This window comes from Megalops cyprinoides, chromosome 1 (genome assembly GCF_013368585.1).
Source record: "Megalops cyprinoides isolate fMegCyp1 chromosome 1, fMegCyp1.pri, whole genome shotgun sequence".
Classification (NCBI taxonomy): domain Eukaryota; kingdom Metazoa; phylum Chordata; class Actinopteri; order Elopiformes; family Megalopidae; genus Megalops; species Megalops cyprinoides.
In genome coordinates, this window is record NC_050583.1 from 48,436,464 (window position 1) to 48,450,933 (window position 14,470).

Below are 14,470 nucleotides of genomic sequence, written 5' to 3' on the forward strand. Positions count from 1 at the left end.
CATCAAACCATGTCTTTATAGTCCTTGCTTTGTGCACTGGGGCACAGTCATGTTGGAATAGAAAAGGGCCTTCCCCAAACTGTTGCCACAAAGTTGGAAGCGTAGCATTGTCCAAAATGTCTTGGTATGCTGAAGCATTAAGATTGCCCTTCACTGGAGATAAGGGGCCTGGCTAAAACCCTGAAAAACAGGTGTGGCCAAATACTTTTGTCCATATAGTGTATGTGTGTATGTATGTATGCTCATATGTATGCATGTATGCATGTATCTCTCTGTATCCAGGTCAATCACACCCAAAGCTAGAACATACTGTACTTTTATTTTCTCCTGTGCATGAGTGAGAATGACTTGTGCACATGCCCGTGCATGTGACATGTGGTATGTATGTGTGTGTGTGTATGTGTGTGTGTGTCCCAGCAGTGTCACTCTCACAGCAGCCTCCCCAATACACACACACACACACACACACACACACACCCGCACTCCTATATACAACACAGCATTCAGAGGGGTGGGGGGCAATCTTGTCACTCTGTAACCACGGCGACTGTCCCCTCTTAATGAAAGTGGAGACACTCTCTCCAGGTCTCACACGCAGGGTGACCGATAACAACCGGTGATGAAGGGTCCTGTCACCAGGTTTCTAGGCAACCTACCCACCCTCCCCACCACGTTCTTTCACCCGGCCGTGCTCCGAGCGTCATTCACACTCTGCGCCGCTAACACGCTGCCGTTCACGTCTCGCTTCACCAACAGACCTTTAACTATCTATTTATAAAAGTTATGCAAATGGGGTGCTACAGCGCCCCCCGATGACTGCTTCCTCCCGGGATCCTTCACCAAGATTTTTCACCTTTACAGAAATATGCAGTGTTATTCTTGCAAAAAAAAGGGTCATTACGAAGTCATTACGACCCATTTTCAATGTCAGGCCTTGAGGACGAAATCAATGTACAGTATCGCTGGGAGCAGTGATTAGGGTGAACGTATGTTTCTCACCCCTAACACCCATCCTCCCTGAGTGACTGCAACACACACACACACACACACACACACACACACTTCCACCGTCCCTGAGTAACACCACCTAGCCCACGCACACACACCCGCTCCAATTCTCCCTCAGCGACCCCCCCCCCCCCCCCCCCCCCCGACTAAAATTGCCCCCACTTACCAGAGGGACGTAGTGGAGATGTAGTGGACCATCTGAATGAAGGGCAGGGGGTCTGAAGTGGCTCCGCAGCTGTTGCAGACACACTGAGGGAGAAAGAGAAACGCACACCCTTCTCAGGAGAGGACATCACTGGCCAGCCACGTGCCAGACTGACCAAGAGGGAGAGCTGCTGCTGATGTACCCTCATCTTTAATAAGCCAGGTGCACCCTCTCTACATTCTCATCCTCCTCTTTCTCTTTAAGAACACCTGCCTTCCCATTCAGGCAAGATCTACATCTGCCAGTCAAATTGTGTTGAATGCCTGAATGCCAAGACAAATGAACAGCAGCGGCAAAGGATCTTGGACCTGACAAAACACTCAGTGGTAAGGGACTTTTATTTCACAGCTAGCTGAAGATGTAATATGGCTCAGTGTTGTTGGGGCTAGTCATTGTGTTGATCCATCCCATTTCTGCATTCTGCAAACACAAACCTGTGTGTGGAGACCACCTTACTGGGAACAAGCATTTCAAAATTTGTCTTGTGACCAAAGAGCAAAATTAAAAAACAAACTGGAAAACTAGTAGTAAGAAGAGAAATTCATCAACTTACAAAGAGAAGTTTCAGTTATATTTATGAGTTGTTTGCTGTACCCTCACCTTCAAAAAGCAAAGTGTACCCTCACTGCATTCTCATTCCCCTCTTACTGTTTAAGAACACCTGCCTTCTGCCTTCTACATCTGCCAGTCAAATTCCTCTGACACTGGGCTATTGTGGAGATGGAACTGTGATGGGAAACACCATCTGAGACACACTACTTTTAAAATAAATATTTGCTTCTCAGCACAGACACACATTCACAGGCGCTTTTGGCTGGGAGTACAGTCACCATGGACTTTTGGCAAGGGGCTGCATGGGAGCAACCATATTTACCAGCGATATCAACACACTGATAGCGTTAAACCACTTATTACTGATATCAGCACACTGATATTGTTAGACCATTTATCAGGGGTATCAGCACACTGAAAATGCTAGACTTGCTGGCAAATGTTATCAAACCTGCGACTTAACTTCAAATCCATGGAGAATTTCATAAAGGTGGAAAAAAGCTTGTTTCAAATCTCAAAATTTAAAACAAGCTTTTTCCACCTTTGTGCAATTTTCCATGGATTTTCAAGGACAGTGGGATGTTTGAGCACTTTCCTCAGCCTGCCTGCAAGTCCCCAGGATGAAAATATGTTCAAGGACTTTCATGCGCTTTGGGATCCGGGCCATACGGCCATCAGCTCGCTGTGTTCCAACGGCTTCATCCTCTGGAGAGAGCAGCTGAACGGTCACCAGCAGAAACTACTAACACAGTGTGTTTTTCAGGCAGCTACCGCTGCTACGCGCTGCGCCTTCGGACATGCACTGCGGCAGCTCGCTAGGAGAGGGGAGGGGAGCCGTGGCGGAGTGCGCTTCACACGCCGAGCCGCCCGGAAGCGTGTAAAAGCATGCACGTGCGGCCCCACCCACCTGCTCGAAGAGCGTCATGGCGAACTTCTGGTGCGGGATGCAGTGCTTGGCGGTGCAGATGTCCTCCTGCGTCTCGTCCGAGATGTGGAAGTGGATCCGCATCAGCAGGTTCTCCTGCAACACAGGGGCTGCGTTACTGCAGTGTGTGTGTGTGTGTGTGTGTGTGTGTGTGTGTGTGTGTGTGTGTCTATTTTGAGTGGGTGTATTTAAAGGGACAGGTGGGGTGTGTGTGTGTGCCTGTGCATTCAGGCATGCACATGTGTGTTGGTATGTACACATGTGCACCCCCAGGCATAGCCATATGTGTCTGTGGGCACTTTGAGTGGGTGTATTTAAAGGGACATGTGGTGTGTGTGTGTGTATACGTGTGTGTGCTTGTGTCTCTGTGTGTGTGTGGACTTGTGTAGTCTACATTTTTCATTCATTTTTCACTGTCAGCGTTCTCTCTTTGCGTTAATCTAATCAAAGGGAAAAAAGACACTTATTTCATAAGAGTCCTTTGATTCCCTAACAGAACAAATTTAAAATCAATCGATCACACTAGCAGGTCCTGACACCAGAACCAGAACATAGCACATATAAAAGGAAGCCGGAACAGGAGAGGAGAGGAGGGAACTGTGAGACCAGTGGATGAGGTTCTGACCTCCTTCTGCTTTTGATTACATTACAGGTACCTGAAGACAGCCGCCTCACCTCACAGCAAAACAATGCCTCACACAGGCTGTATGTCTATTTGCATTAGGTCTGAGACAATCAAATTAACATGCAGATATCCCAAATCCATGAGGAGCTGGACTCAGCTAATTGTCGACCCAGTAAATTCATGACCACAACCCCTGCTCTGATTGGGGGGGGGGGGGGTTAGTTTGGTGGTGAGTTTGCCAGGTACCACTATAAAAAAATTGCATCAGGTCTGCAGTTTCTGATTAGTGGGTGTGTCTGAAAAGAGACCAAAGCTGTGGAGTGCCACCCAGGATGGCTCTATGGCACAATGAAACCCAGGGAAAGTGCTTCGTTGAATGGACCAAGCCTTCATAAACAAGCTTCTTAAACGTGTGTTGAATCAGTGTGTCCAACTAAACACATTCCACAGGATTCACCTTTAAATACTCTTCAAGTATTTGAAGGTGAATCCTGTGTTTAGCCGATTTCACCCCTCCCGAGAAAGGCATAAGCTGAGCACTCGCGAAGCGGTTTAGGACTACCTGCCTTCCCATTCAGGTTAGATTGACATCTGCCGGTCAAATTCCTCTGACACACACTAGTTTTAAAATAAATATATTCTTCTCAGCACAGACACACATCCGCAGCTCCTTTGGGAAGGAAATACAGTCACGAAGCACCTCGAGACAGTGCGAATCTCACACGGATGCTCTACGCAGCACGGCGCAATGGAGATGATCGCAGGCATCATTGACAGACCACCGCACAGGGCGAACATTTAATTTCGGGAGTCACAGCGATGGCCGCTTGAGCCGCATGTCCAGACTTCGGCATCGTGAGGGGAACGAAGCTACCGAGTAAAACAACAGAAAAGGACAGAGCTTGCAATTTTTACACCGCTCCCCAAGTCAGCAGAACGCGTGAGCTGCTGCCTGAGCAGAATGTTACCACAATCCCCAATAAGAGCAGGAATGTATAACAGCTCTCTGGCCCGCGGCCTGAGCCCGCCTAATAAATGAAGCAGTCAGGGATTAGAACCCTGTGCTTCGGAGAGGTGCAGCGGCCGCCCCGCCGGAACAGATGAAATAACATAATGAGGCCGGACGGAGGGTTGTTCTCGGGGGAGTTTTAAAGCTGACAATTTTGCCGGGCTGCTGATAACTCTGTTACAGCCAGGGGGAAAATGCGCGTTCGCCCCTAGCAGCGTGTCACAGCGGTTAGGGAACCAGGCCGTGGATCAGAGATCTGAGAGGCACCGGGTTCGAATAGGGGGCAGGTCCCTACAGCAGTGCGAATGGGTCCAGCAAGGCCCTGTAAGTGATAATCTGTGATGTGATTCTCCGGGGGTGCAAACACAGCGCAGCACGGCCTGGCTGCTCCCTCCAGAGCTATTCCGCCTTCTCCCACCTGTCCCCGACAAAAGCCTGCACTTCAGCCAATAGAGGGGCGAAGCTGTGGGGTAGCAGCCGTAGGCCCCAACCTCAGCACAAAGTCATGTGACCATGTGACCCAACTGATCAGAAACCCAGTAGACAGACAGAAAAACTGGCAGACAGGGAGACAGACGGACAGACAGTCAGATGGACAGATTGACAGACAAACTGACAGAGAGACAGTCAACAGACAGACAGGCAGGAAGACAGACAGAGTCATCGGGCAGGCAGGAACACGGACAAATGGACAGACAGACAGACAATTAGACAGATGGACAGTCAGGCCGACAGACAAAGAGGCAGATATCAGATAGAAAGACAGACAGTTAGACAGACAGACAGATAGGCAGGCAGACAGACAGACAGGGTGGCCTTACAAAGCACTCAGCCGCGTCGTCCATGATTCCTAGCTGGAATCTCTGCTCGTCCTGGAAGGTCTTGGCCAAAGCACTGCGTAGGGCATCGGAGGGCAGCACCTTCTCACTGCTGAACTGGAACTGCGCAAAGATGCTCTGAAACGACAAACAACACACCAACAGAGTGTAAAGATACTCTGTAACAAACATACAAACCCAGCACATAAAGATACTCCGTAACAAACATACACACCCAGCACATAAAGATACTCTGTAACAAACATACAAACCCAGCACATAAAGATACTCCGTAACAAACATACAAACCCAGCACATAAAGATACTCCGTAACAAACATACAAACCCAGCACATAAAGATACTCCGTAACAAACTTACAAACCCAACACATAAAGATACTCTGTAACAAACATACACACCCAGAGTGTACAGATACTCTGTAACAAACATACACACCCAGAGCTTAAAGATAGCCTGGAAACAAACACACATTCATCACACAGTGATACTCTGTGAACAACCAAGTAAACTTAGTGGACAACACACAAACAAGAAATAGAGTCCATATGTAAAGATAGTCTAAAATGACAAAATACATACTAACAGTGTACAAAAAACAAGCACTCGCCAAGTAAACACCACTTTGAAACAAACAATCAAACACACCAACTGTGTAAATACACCGAATGTAAAACAAACTGCCCCCCCCCCCACCCCAAAAACGCTCCCGAACACCACCGCAGCACTTTCCCTGCCTTCACTGCTGAGGCAGCAGGAACCCCAACACGCTGGGGTGTTTTCAGAGGCTGTAACGCAGGGCTTCTGTCCGCACGCGCTAAAGACACCCACACCATCTCAACACTCATAAAGGGCTCCTAAAACACCACACAGGGGGGGAGTTTACCGTAGGAGAGCCTCAAGATGCTCTCTATCCTGTCGTTCTCAATTACCCCTGCTCCCGGGGACAGAGTGATTGCAGACACTGCACACTGCAATACACCAGCGAAACATCCAGGGAAGAACAAAGACAGGAGGGGAGAAATATGATATTTTTTCAGCTTTGGGACAGGTGTGGAGGCCGGCGCTAAGGCAGACCACTGACGCTCTGAAACAAACAGAAAACAAACAGAACCCACAAGGCAAAAAGACACACTGCAGGTAATAAGACTCATAGACTTGATCCAGCAGCTGACTTGCCTGTCTTTTTTTCCCCCTGATGTTCTGAAATTGAACAAATGCACTGATTGCATTTCAAGAGAGATGACCCACCGATCAAAGCTGATTGCTCCATTTTTTTGGGGCTCAGCACACCAGGCTAAAAACCGGAGCAATATGTGCACACTAGCGTGTTAGTTCTGGACTAGAAAGAGTGTGAAGACAGATCTGTTAACACTCTTCATCCAGAGTTTCTTGGGCTACTAATCCCTCTGAAAGTCCATACATCTACACACACACATTGGCTGTTTATATACAGGTATAAGGTATGGATAAATAATAAATTAAGGTGTGAGGCTGGTTGATATGATATATTCTAAGAAAGCCCCTGCAGCAAATTCAATGCTCAAACACTGAAATGCTCAAAACATTTTAAAAAAGATAACCTACAGAGAGTGCACATCCATAAAAAAACCCAAAGACACATTCAGAAAAAAATGTACAGGATGCACCCTGAAGCGAAATTTCCTTTGCCTTTTTTTCGTTCAAAATCAAATGCACAGCAAGCACAAGGGCTGAGGAGCTCCTTAGGAAAGGGGGGGAAGCCCGGAACACTGAAGTGGGGGTGAAGGAGTGGAGAGCATGCATGAGGAACCCCGGGCCGCATGCAGCTGGAATAACCCTCCCTACGCATGCATGCGGCACCTGGACCCAGCCGCAGTCAGGGACCAGGAGACTCTGGGATCAAGCGTAGGGACGTACCGGAGCGCGGGCATACCCCAGCGTCGCCCCCTGGTGGCCGCGCAAGGTGGGAGTTTGCACGCTGATGCAGGTACTGCAAGATCACTGACTGCACTGCGTCATGGAGATGTGGGGGTCGGGGGTGGGGCGTACGACCCATGGAGGGGGCCGGAGCGGGGGGAGCGGGGGGAGCAGGGGGCGTGGAGGGTGGGATGGGGGGAGGATGCAAAGGAAATTTCCACTGCATTTTACAGTGCTGTAATCACACCGCACAGAGGAGTGAGAGCTACAGAGCAATTTGCAGTTTACATAGGCAAGCACATGGCTGAGCAATATGTTTAAGTCTCTCTCTCTCCCTCCCTGTCCTTCTCTCTCTCCCTCTCCTGTGGAGATGATGAAATATGTAGCACAGATAAGCAGCAAATGGAATTCCTTTCTGTCTGCAAAGCACATAGATCATTGGAAGCTCTACTGTAATTTCAATCAGCCTTTCCTGCCAATATGCCTTAACTCGGGGCAAGAGAGACAGAGAGAGAGAGAGAGAGAGAGAGAGAGAGAGAGAGAGAGATAGAGAGAGGAGGGGTGGCGGTGGTGGTCGGGGGGAGGGCAAGGAGTGGAGGAAAGAGAGAGAGTAACAAAAAGAGAGAGGAGGGACAAACACTGTTTCTTTTTTATCATAAACTCACATGCAAATTGATTCCAGCAGCGAATATGGAACCGAGAGAGGCCTCCAGTATTTCTTATGTTAGAGGTTTTTAACCCTTACATGAGCTTAGAAATCCCAAACGCACCCCAACTGGCAAAGCTTACTGCCTCTGCAGTAAATCTGCACTTTTCCAGTGCAAACAAACACACAAACAATGCTGAGTAATTACGAGACATTAACCTGCACAGAACGTGCAAAATAGTCAGTACCAATTATGGACATGCTGATTGTACTAAAGAGTGGTGGTTTAACAAATGGTTTAACACATGTGGTGCACTTCACTATAGACATGCAGGGGTTGCAGGTTTGAACCTACAGTGGATCTCTTCTGTTGTGCCCTTGAACAAGGCACAGCACGCTGTTTCTGCTTGATTACTCCAGTACAAATATGAACACTTTAATAGGTTACAGGAGTGAGAATTTGTGTGTAGAAGTGTGAGCACTTCTACACACAAGAAGATATACCCCACTTTTTAATTTTATGCTCATGCTAACACTACTGATTGCTTAGAAGAAGGTATCCTCTTCAATGTTGTTCACAGTTTCCTGGATGATGTGAAAAAAAGGCAACCAGGTTACACTCTCACTGAGAGAGAGGGAGAGAGAGAGAGGGAGACAGGAAAAGGGATAGAGAGGGAGAGAGAGAGGAACAAAGAGAGATAGGGTGAAAGAGAGAGGGAGAGAGACAGAGAGAAAGAAAAGGAGGAAGAAAGAGAGGGAGAGAGACAGCGAGAGAGAGAGAGGTATAAAGAGAAAGAGAGAGGAGGGGGAAGAAAAAAGGAGAGAATGAAAAAGGAAGCGAGAGAAAGAAAGGAGTGAAAGACAGAGAAAGAGGGAGAAAGAGAGAAAAAGAGAACACCACCCTGTGTATTAGCTGGGAGGATCAGCGTGGATAAGCGATGGGCGAGACCTGAGCACATGGGAACAGCAGGAAGGGTTTTGTCACGGCAGCTGCATGTTAATGACTGAGATTAGTGTGGACACTGCTGATTAGGAAACTGAAGCCCGTCAGAGACCCCGCTGCATCCCACAGTGAGAGATCCCGTTCACCCCACAGCCCGGAGAAAGGGCCTGCAGCTCTCAACACTGCCAGAGAGACAGACACACCCTGCACACACACACACACACACACACACACACACACACACACACACACACACACACACACACACTGCATGCGCATGCACACACACACACACACACACACACACACATAACAAACACACATAACAAACACACACTGCACGCACACACACACACACTGCACGCACACACACATACAACACACACACACACACACTGCACGCGCGCACACACTCACACTGCACGCACACACACACAAACACACAAACAGATAAATGCACTACCACACACACACACACACACAACAAACACACACACACACACACTGCATGCGCACGCACACACACACATACACACACACACAACAAACACACACTGCACGCACACACACACACACTGCACGCACACACACATACAACACACACACACACACACACACTGCACGCGCGCACACACTCACACTGCACGCACACACACACACAAACACACAAACAGATAAATGCACTACCACACACACACACACACACACACACACGCGCACAATGTACATTTATCCAAGAACAAAATCCTTTGCATTGTTTTGTTTCAGGAAGGCACAGGACACACAGGTTATTTGTTCAAAGGTTCTGCCTTCCTTTTTCACAGGAGCTCTCTGAATCCCAGAACGGAACTGTCTGACCTCCTCGGGGTAAGCAGTGATACGGAGGCGCGGCTGAGGGACAGTAGCTAATGCGGTGGATTCATGCCATGAAGGCTCACAACCCTTATGGCACAGCGCACTGCAACTGCACCTTTCAACAAAGGACTGACCTTTCCCGTTCCAACAGGCCAGCAATAAAAAAGATAAAGTCAGTCAGGACAAAGGCAGCCAGCCCCTCTGATGCCATGTGTCAGGACACCTCTGTGTGGAAGGAGTGCAGCTGAATCATTTACACTCTGCGCTAGCATTCAAGGAGAGGTGCCTGATTGGGTATTGTCCTGTCAGTCACACACGTCTCTCTGGCCAAGGGCAGTGAAAAGGCACAAGTGCAAGGAAATTTAGCCACTGTGCTTGGACCGCTCAGAATAGGTCATCCTATCACAGATAGGCAACACCCCAAGGCCGAACCATGATGAATCAGTATTTTGAAATAGGGTTATTCTTTGCTGCTTGTCATATTCCATGTATCTGTTTTCTAGGCAAGCAAGCCGTGATGTGCACAATGAAAATACAACAATAAATAATTACATCTAAGAATGGCTTTGAATTTAGCTATGAGTTTTGTTACATGTTTCGCTATGCATTTCGCTATGTTTTTCCTACAGTTTTACCAAAGGTTTTAGCCAACGCATGTCAATATATGTTTATAGCAATGCATTTCCACTATCTCTTTTGCACCATGCCACCTGGCCTTGGTGACTCTTACAAAAGCTCTCACGGTGGACCTACCCTTCACCGGTATGGCAGTGCTGCAATGAGGGTTCGACCCGTGACCCTCAGGACCCTCCATTACACACCCTCATGAGTAGCACTTTAACAGTTTCACTTTCTGCAGTGTAACTCGAGTCATATTAGTACATAACAGTAACACCCCAGCTGCATAAATCCCTGACAAAATGTGTGAGGTGAAAAAAATAAGAATGCTAGCAATGAAAAAACCACGCAAATCAATACGATACAAGATGACTTGGGATTGATGTGACACGACTCCTCCCTCCTCAAAAAGTCTCCTTGCGTCAGGCTCTGCTCAGCTGACCTCCCTACTGTCTGTAAGACTCAAACGCAACGCCACTCCCAAGAGGCCCCCGGCACCCCCGCGGGTCCCCGGCAGCTACCTCACACCTACGGAGGTGGGAGAGACGACACCAGCGACTGCAGATAACACCTCCCTCTCACTCTTTGGTGGTGAAGGACTCCGGTCTACCGGGGAAAGCAATAGTGCAGTTGACAGCACGGTGCGCGGGGTTCTGCCGTCAGGAAGAAGAGCGCCGGCCGGATCAGACTGCACGGCAGAGTCTGCAGATTATAACTGCCATCCATGTAGCATTTTGCCAGGCAGCAATTGGCTGAGTTTCCCCTTCCAAACGCTCCACCTTCATCAGCCCCGCTGCTCTCCTAAAGCGCCGCAAAGAGGAACACGCTAAACATCGTGTCTCCCTATGCTCAACCTATCAGCACGGCACGTGTGACTTTCGAACACTCAAGCCTCTGCTTCTGTATGGAAGTGAGAGATTCACCTCCAAACTACAAAGAGCCCCAGCTGATGTCAGGGAAAAAACAGATCATTCCACACGACGGAGATGTCGGGGAAAGTAAAAGGTTCTTGTGCGTGGAAGCTGAATCTAGTAATGCATAAAGCATGAGATTTTCAGCATTGTCTTTAAATGCACAGTCACACGAAAAATAACACAAGAGGATTGCAGTACGCCAAAACGAGGATAGCGACGCAACATCCATGGGTGTCGTGTGTGGTCAGGAGACATTTGATATTGCCCAGGTTTACACTGCCTTAGCTTAACTATAAAACTATTGTGCCAAGATATTTCGCTCTCATACAACACATCAAATAATGCGATCATGTGATCTGATGTACAACACATGCAGCCCTGTTTCTGTTTCCTAAAAAATAAGAAATCCATATTGATTGTATTGATCTCTGTTTTGACATTACTGAACTGTTATTGAACTAACACCTAGGAGTACACACTTCTCCACAGGCCAGCCACGTCAGTCCTCTGTTCTTCAAGCACACATTTTTGCAAGCCAAACAAACATACGCTCTGCAGTTCCTCGGGTAAAACACACGCGGGATGTCAAAGCTCTTCCCAAAGCTGACTGCGGTAGATCGTTAAATTTCAATAACATACATATTTAACAACAAGGGAAACCACAGGCGGCGTCTTTAATGCGCAGATCTGCTTTATGAAGCGTCGCTGCCGCTAATGTTTCTCCGCCCGGGAACAGAACGCGCTGAGACCGAGAGACACGGCGGAAACTCGCGTCTTTTCCTCAGCACGCTCGCCCTTAACCGGACTCTCAAAGAACGTTAAAGTTTCATGAGGGCCCAGATTGCTGTTAATTGCGCCCACAATCGCAGGCGACCTTTGTCCAACGACAAAAAGTGCGCATTTCTTTCAAGCGCCGTAATAAAGGCTCACAGCGGTTGAGTATAACGTCCCACAGCGCACAGCACTGGGTGTCCTGTCGCAGGACGTCGGCTAAAAGGAATGACTATTGGGAGCGCTGCTTCAATACACCGAGGAGCCTATCGAAAAAATGTAATAATATTGTTTGAGCTACCTAACCGCTAATAATATGAGCTTCCATGACGCCGTGAAGTTATGATTCAAAGTGAAATGCAACAGAACTTTACCAGAAAACCTCATAAGATGGATATTTGTATAAAAACAGCAAATTCACTCATGACAAACATGATTTTGAATCGCTTCAAAAGCTGTGAAATATGTATCAGAGTGGCCATTATTGGTTCCATGGCCATCCATCTTGGTTCCATCTGCAGTTTGTTTAGTTCAAAGGAAACTCAACTTCTTATTTACTCAACTTCTTATTTACTCAACTTGCTTCCTAAGTTTCATGTTGTTCTTTACATTATGCTCTGTTTGTTTGCAAATGAAGTGTACAAATGAAGTTATCTAAGGCAGCGAAAGCTCCCATTGGCTCCTCTCTTTCTGCTCAGCATCAACATGTTACATTTTTCCCACCCTGGGAAGTGAGAACTGACTGAATACTTGATTTTAGACTCCTTACAACAAGTCAGAAATTTTACCATCTCAAATTGATCCCTTCAAGCATGATTAGGTGGCTATCCTAGACCGATGAATCCAATTATATTTTTACAGGAAAGTTATCATTAAGTAAAATTTCAAACATTTCAAACATTTCAAACATTTCTTCTTTCAGCCCCCAGTTTCCAGCAGGTATTAGGTACCTATAGAGTGTAGTGTGCAACTCTTTTTTCTATTTCAATGCAAAAAGTATTCTGGGGTTTTTATGGGTCCACACAGTTGGTCAGGAAACCGGAAAAGGTTTTTTTTTTTTTTATTCAGTAAACAAAAGAAGCCTCTTTGGTATGGACTCCAGCTATACTAAACAGGGAAATGACAGATACCTTATGCTTGGATTAGACTTATACAGAGTGCTTGCTGTCAGTGGAAACCAGGGCCAAGATGGCCAAGAGGCAAGGGAAGCCACATCCGCCATCTTTACCATGGTGCACATGAAGCTAAAGAGAACTGCCACTGAGGGGCGCTGTGGAGCACAACCGTTTCAGGCACACTCTTCATTCATGATTAAAAACATCCAAGAGGTTCTGAAACCGATGCAGATGTTGAACGCACCCTGGGTGCTCACAGCAAACACTCTCTCAGGCAAAGGGGTAAGGGGCAGTTTCAGTTGTCTTATGAAGCCGCAGTGGAGACAGATCTTATTAAAGACCTCCGCTGGGGTTGGTAAGTTAATTAAGAGATGTGGAGAGAGCCGCATGAATACATTGACGCCACACGTCCAACAGAGTGATGGATGTGGGGGGAGGGGTCATGACCTTTTAAGCCAACTGTCTGCCACAAGACTGTCATTTTGCAGAAGAGAAACAGAATGGAATATTCTATTATATTACATTATATTATATTTTATTATATTATTATAAGTATTTATCAGGTGAAGACCAGTGATGGGTCTTCACACTTGTGACTGCTCTGATCCTGTACCCTGATGCCCTACTGACGCCCCCTGGAGGCAGAAGGAGAGCAGGACAGGCCTGCCTTCCATGCTTGCAGCCAGAGAGCGAAGGTGTGCTTCCAGAGCCTGAGCAGTACCTGGCTGTTGACTTTCCTGGGGGCGGCTGGACAGAGTGATCGCCCCTATTTCGTTTTCAGCAATTTAGCCAGCAAAGGAGCATGCAGCAGAAAGGGCATAACGCGTAAAGACTTCTCTATGTCATACACAGTGAGAAGGCAGCTTGTTGCCTTTCATCAGCAGTTTGCGTGAGTCAGACGAGCCCATGTGTGAACAAGTGTGCACATTTGGCCTGTCCCCTTCCTTTGAAACCTATTTCTTAACTCCTCTGCCATGTTTCAAGACTATGGCTATCTTTGCTATATCCAGTGAACATCCAGTTGTTTAAATGGATAAAACTAACCTATGTAAGTCACTCTGGATAAGAGCTTTTGCTAAATGACTGTAATGTATGTACAGTATGTGTGTTACTGAATGTGTTTTTGTGTATAAAGACCATAATACTGTGCAGCTAGGCCATCGATACACACATATACAGTGCTGTCTGTAGTTTTGTCACACTGACCTAAGGAACTTCAGGACAGTTAATTTAACCTCCATCTCACATATTTTAGAATCAATCAATAGGGAATTAATCAGAATTACTCCCAATAAAAGTAAATAAATAGTTACATTAAAAATGCCAAAGTAATGTGGCTGAAAGGCTTTAGCCTGATGTGCTAGATGACTATTTTTACTGTTTATTAACCAGTGGACCTGTTAAAACAGCATGATACATTATTCAATAAACACGGTCTTAATTAAATGAAATATTCAATGCATCCATAGTCTGGAAAAAATGTCTTATTCCCCTGATGCTCTTCAATGAGTGATATCGAGCATCACTCAGTATCAAATGACACTGTCT

The 14,470-nt window shown here is 46.9% G+C and overlaps 1 protein-coding gene across 2 annotated transcripts in view; it reads right to left on the reverse strand.

Moving 5' to 3' along the window:
• LOC118785664 (inactive ubiquitin carboxyl-terminal hydrolase 54-like) overlaps positions 1–14,470 on the reverse strand; it is an 85,815-nt gene that overhangs the window by 20,884 nt on the left and 50,461 nt on the right. For both annotated transcript variants that reach the window (XM_036540511.1, XM_036540502.1), the window contains exons 4-6: positions 5,146–5,280; positions 2,673–2,786; positions 1,175–1,257 (exon numbers count right to left, since the gene is read on the reverse strand). In XM_036540511.1, the coding sequence (XP_036396404.1) occupies positions 1,175–1,257; positions 2,673–2,786; positions 5,146–5,280 (332 nt within the window). The remainder of the gene's footprint in view (positions 1–1,174; positions 1,258–2,672; positions 2,787–5,145; positions 5,281–14,470) is intronic.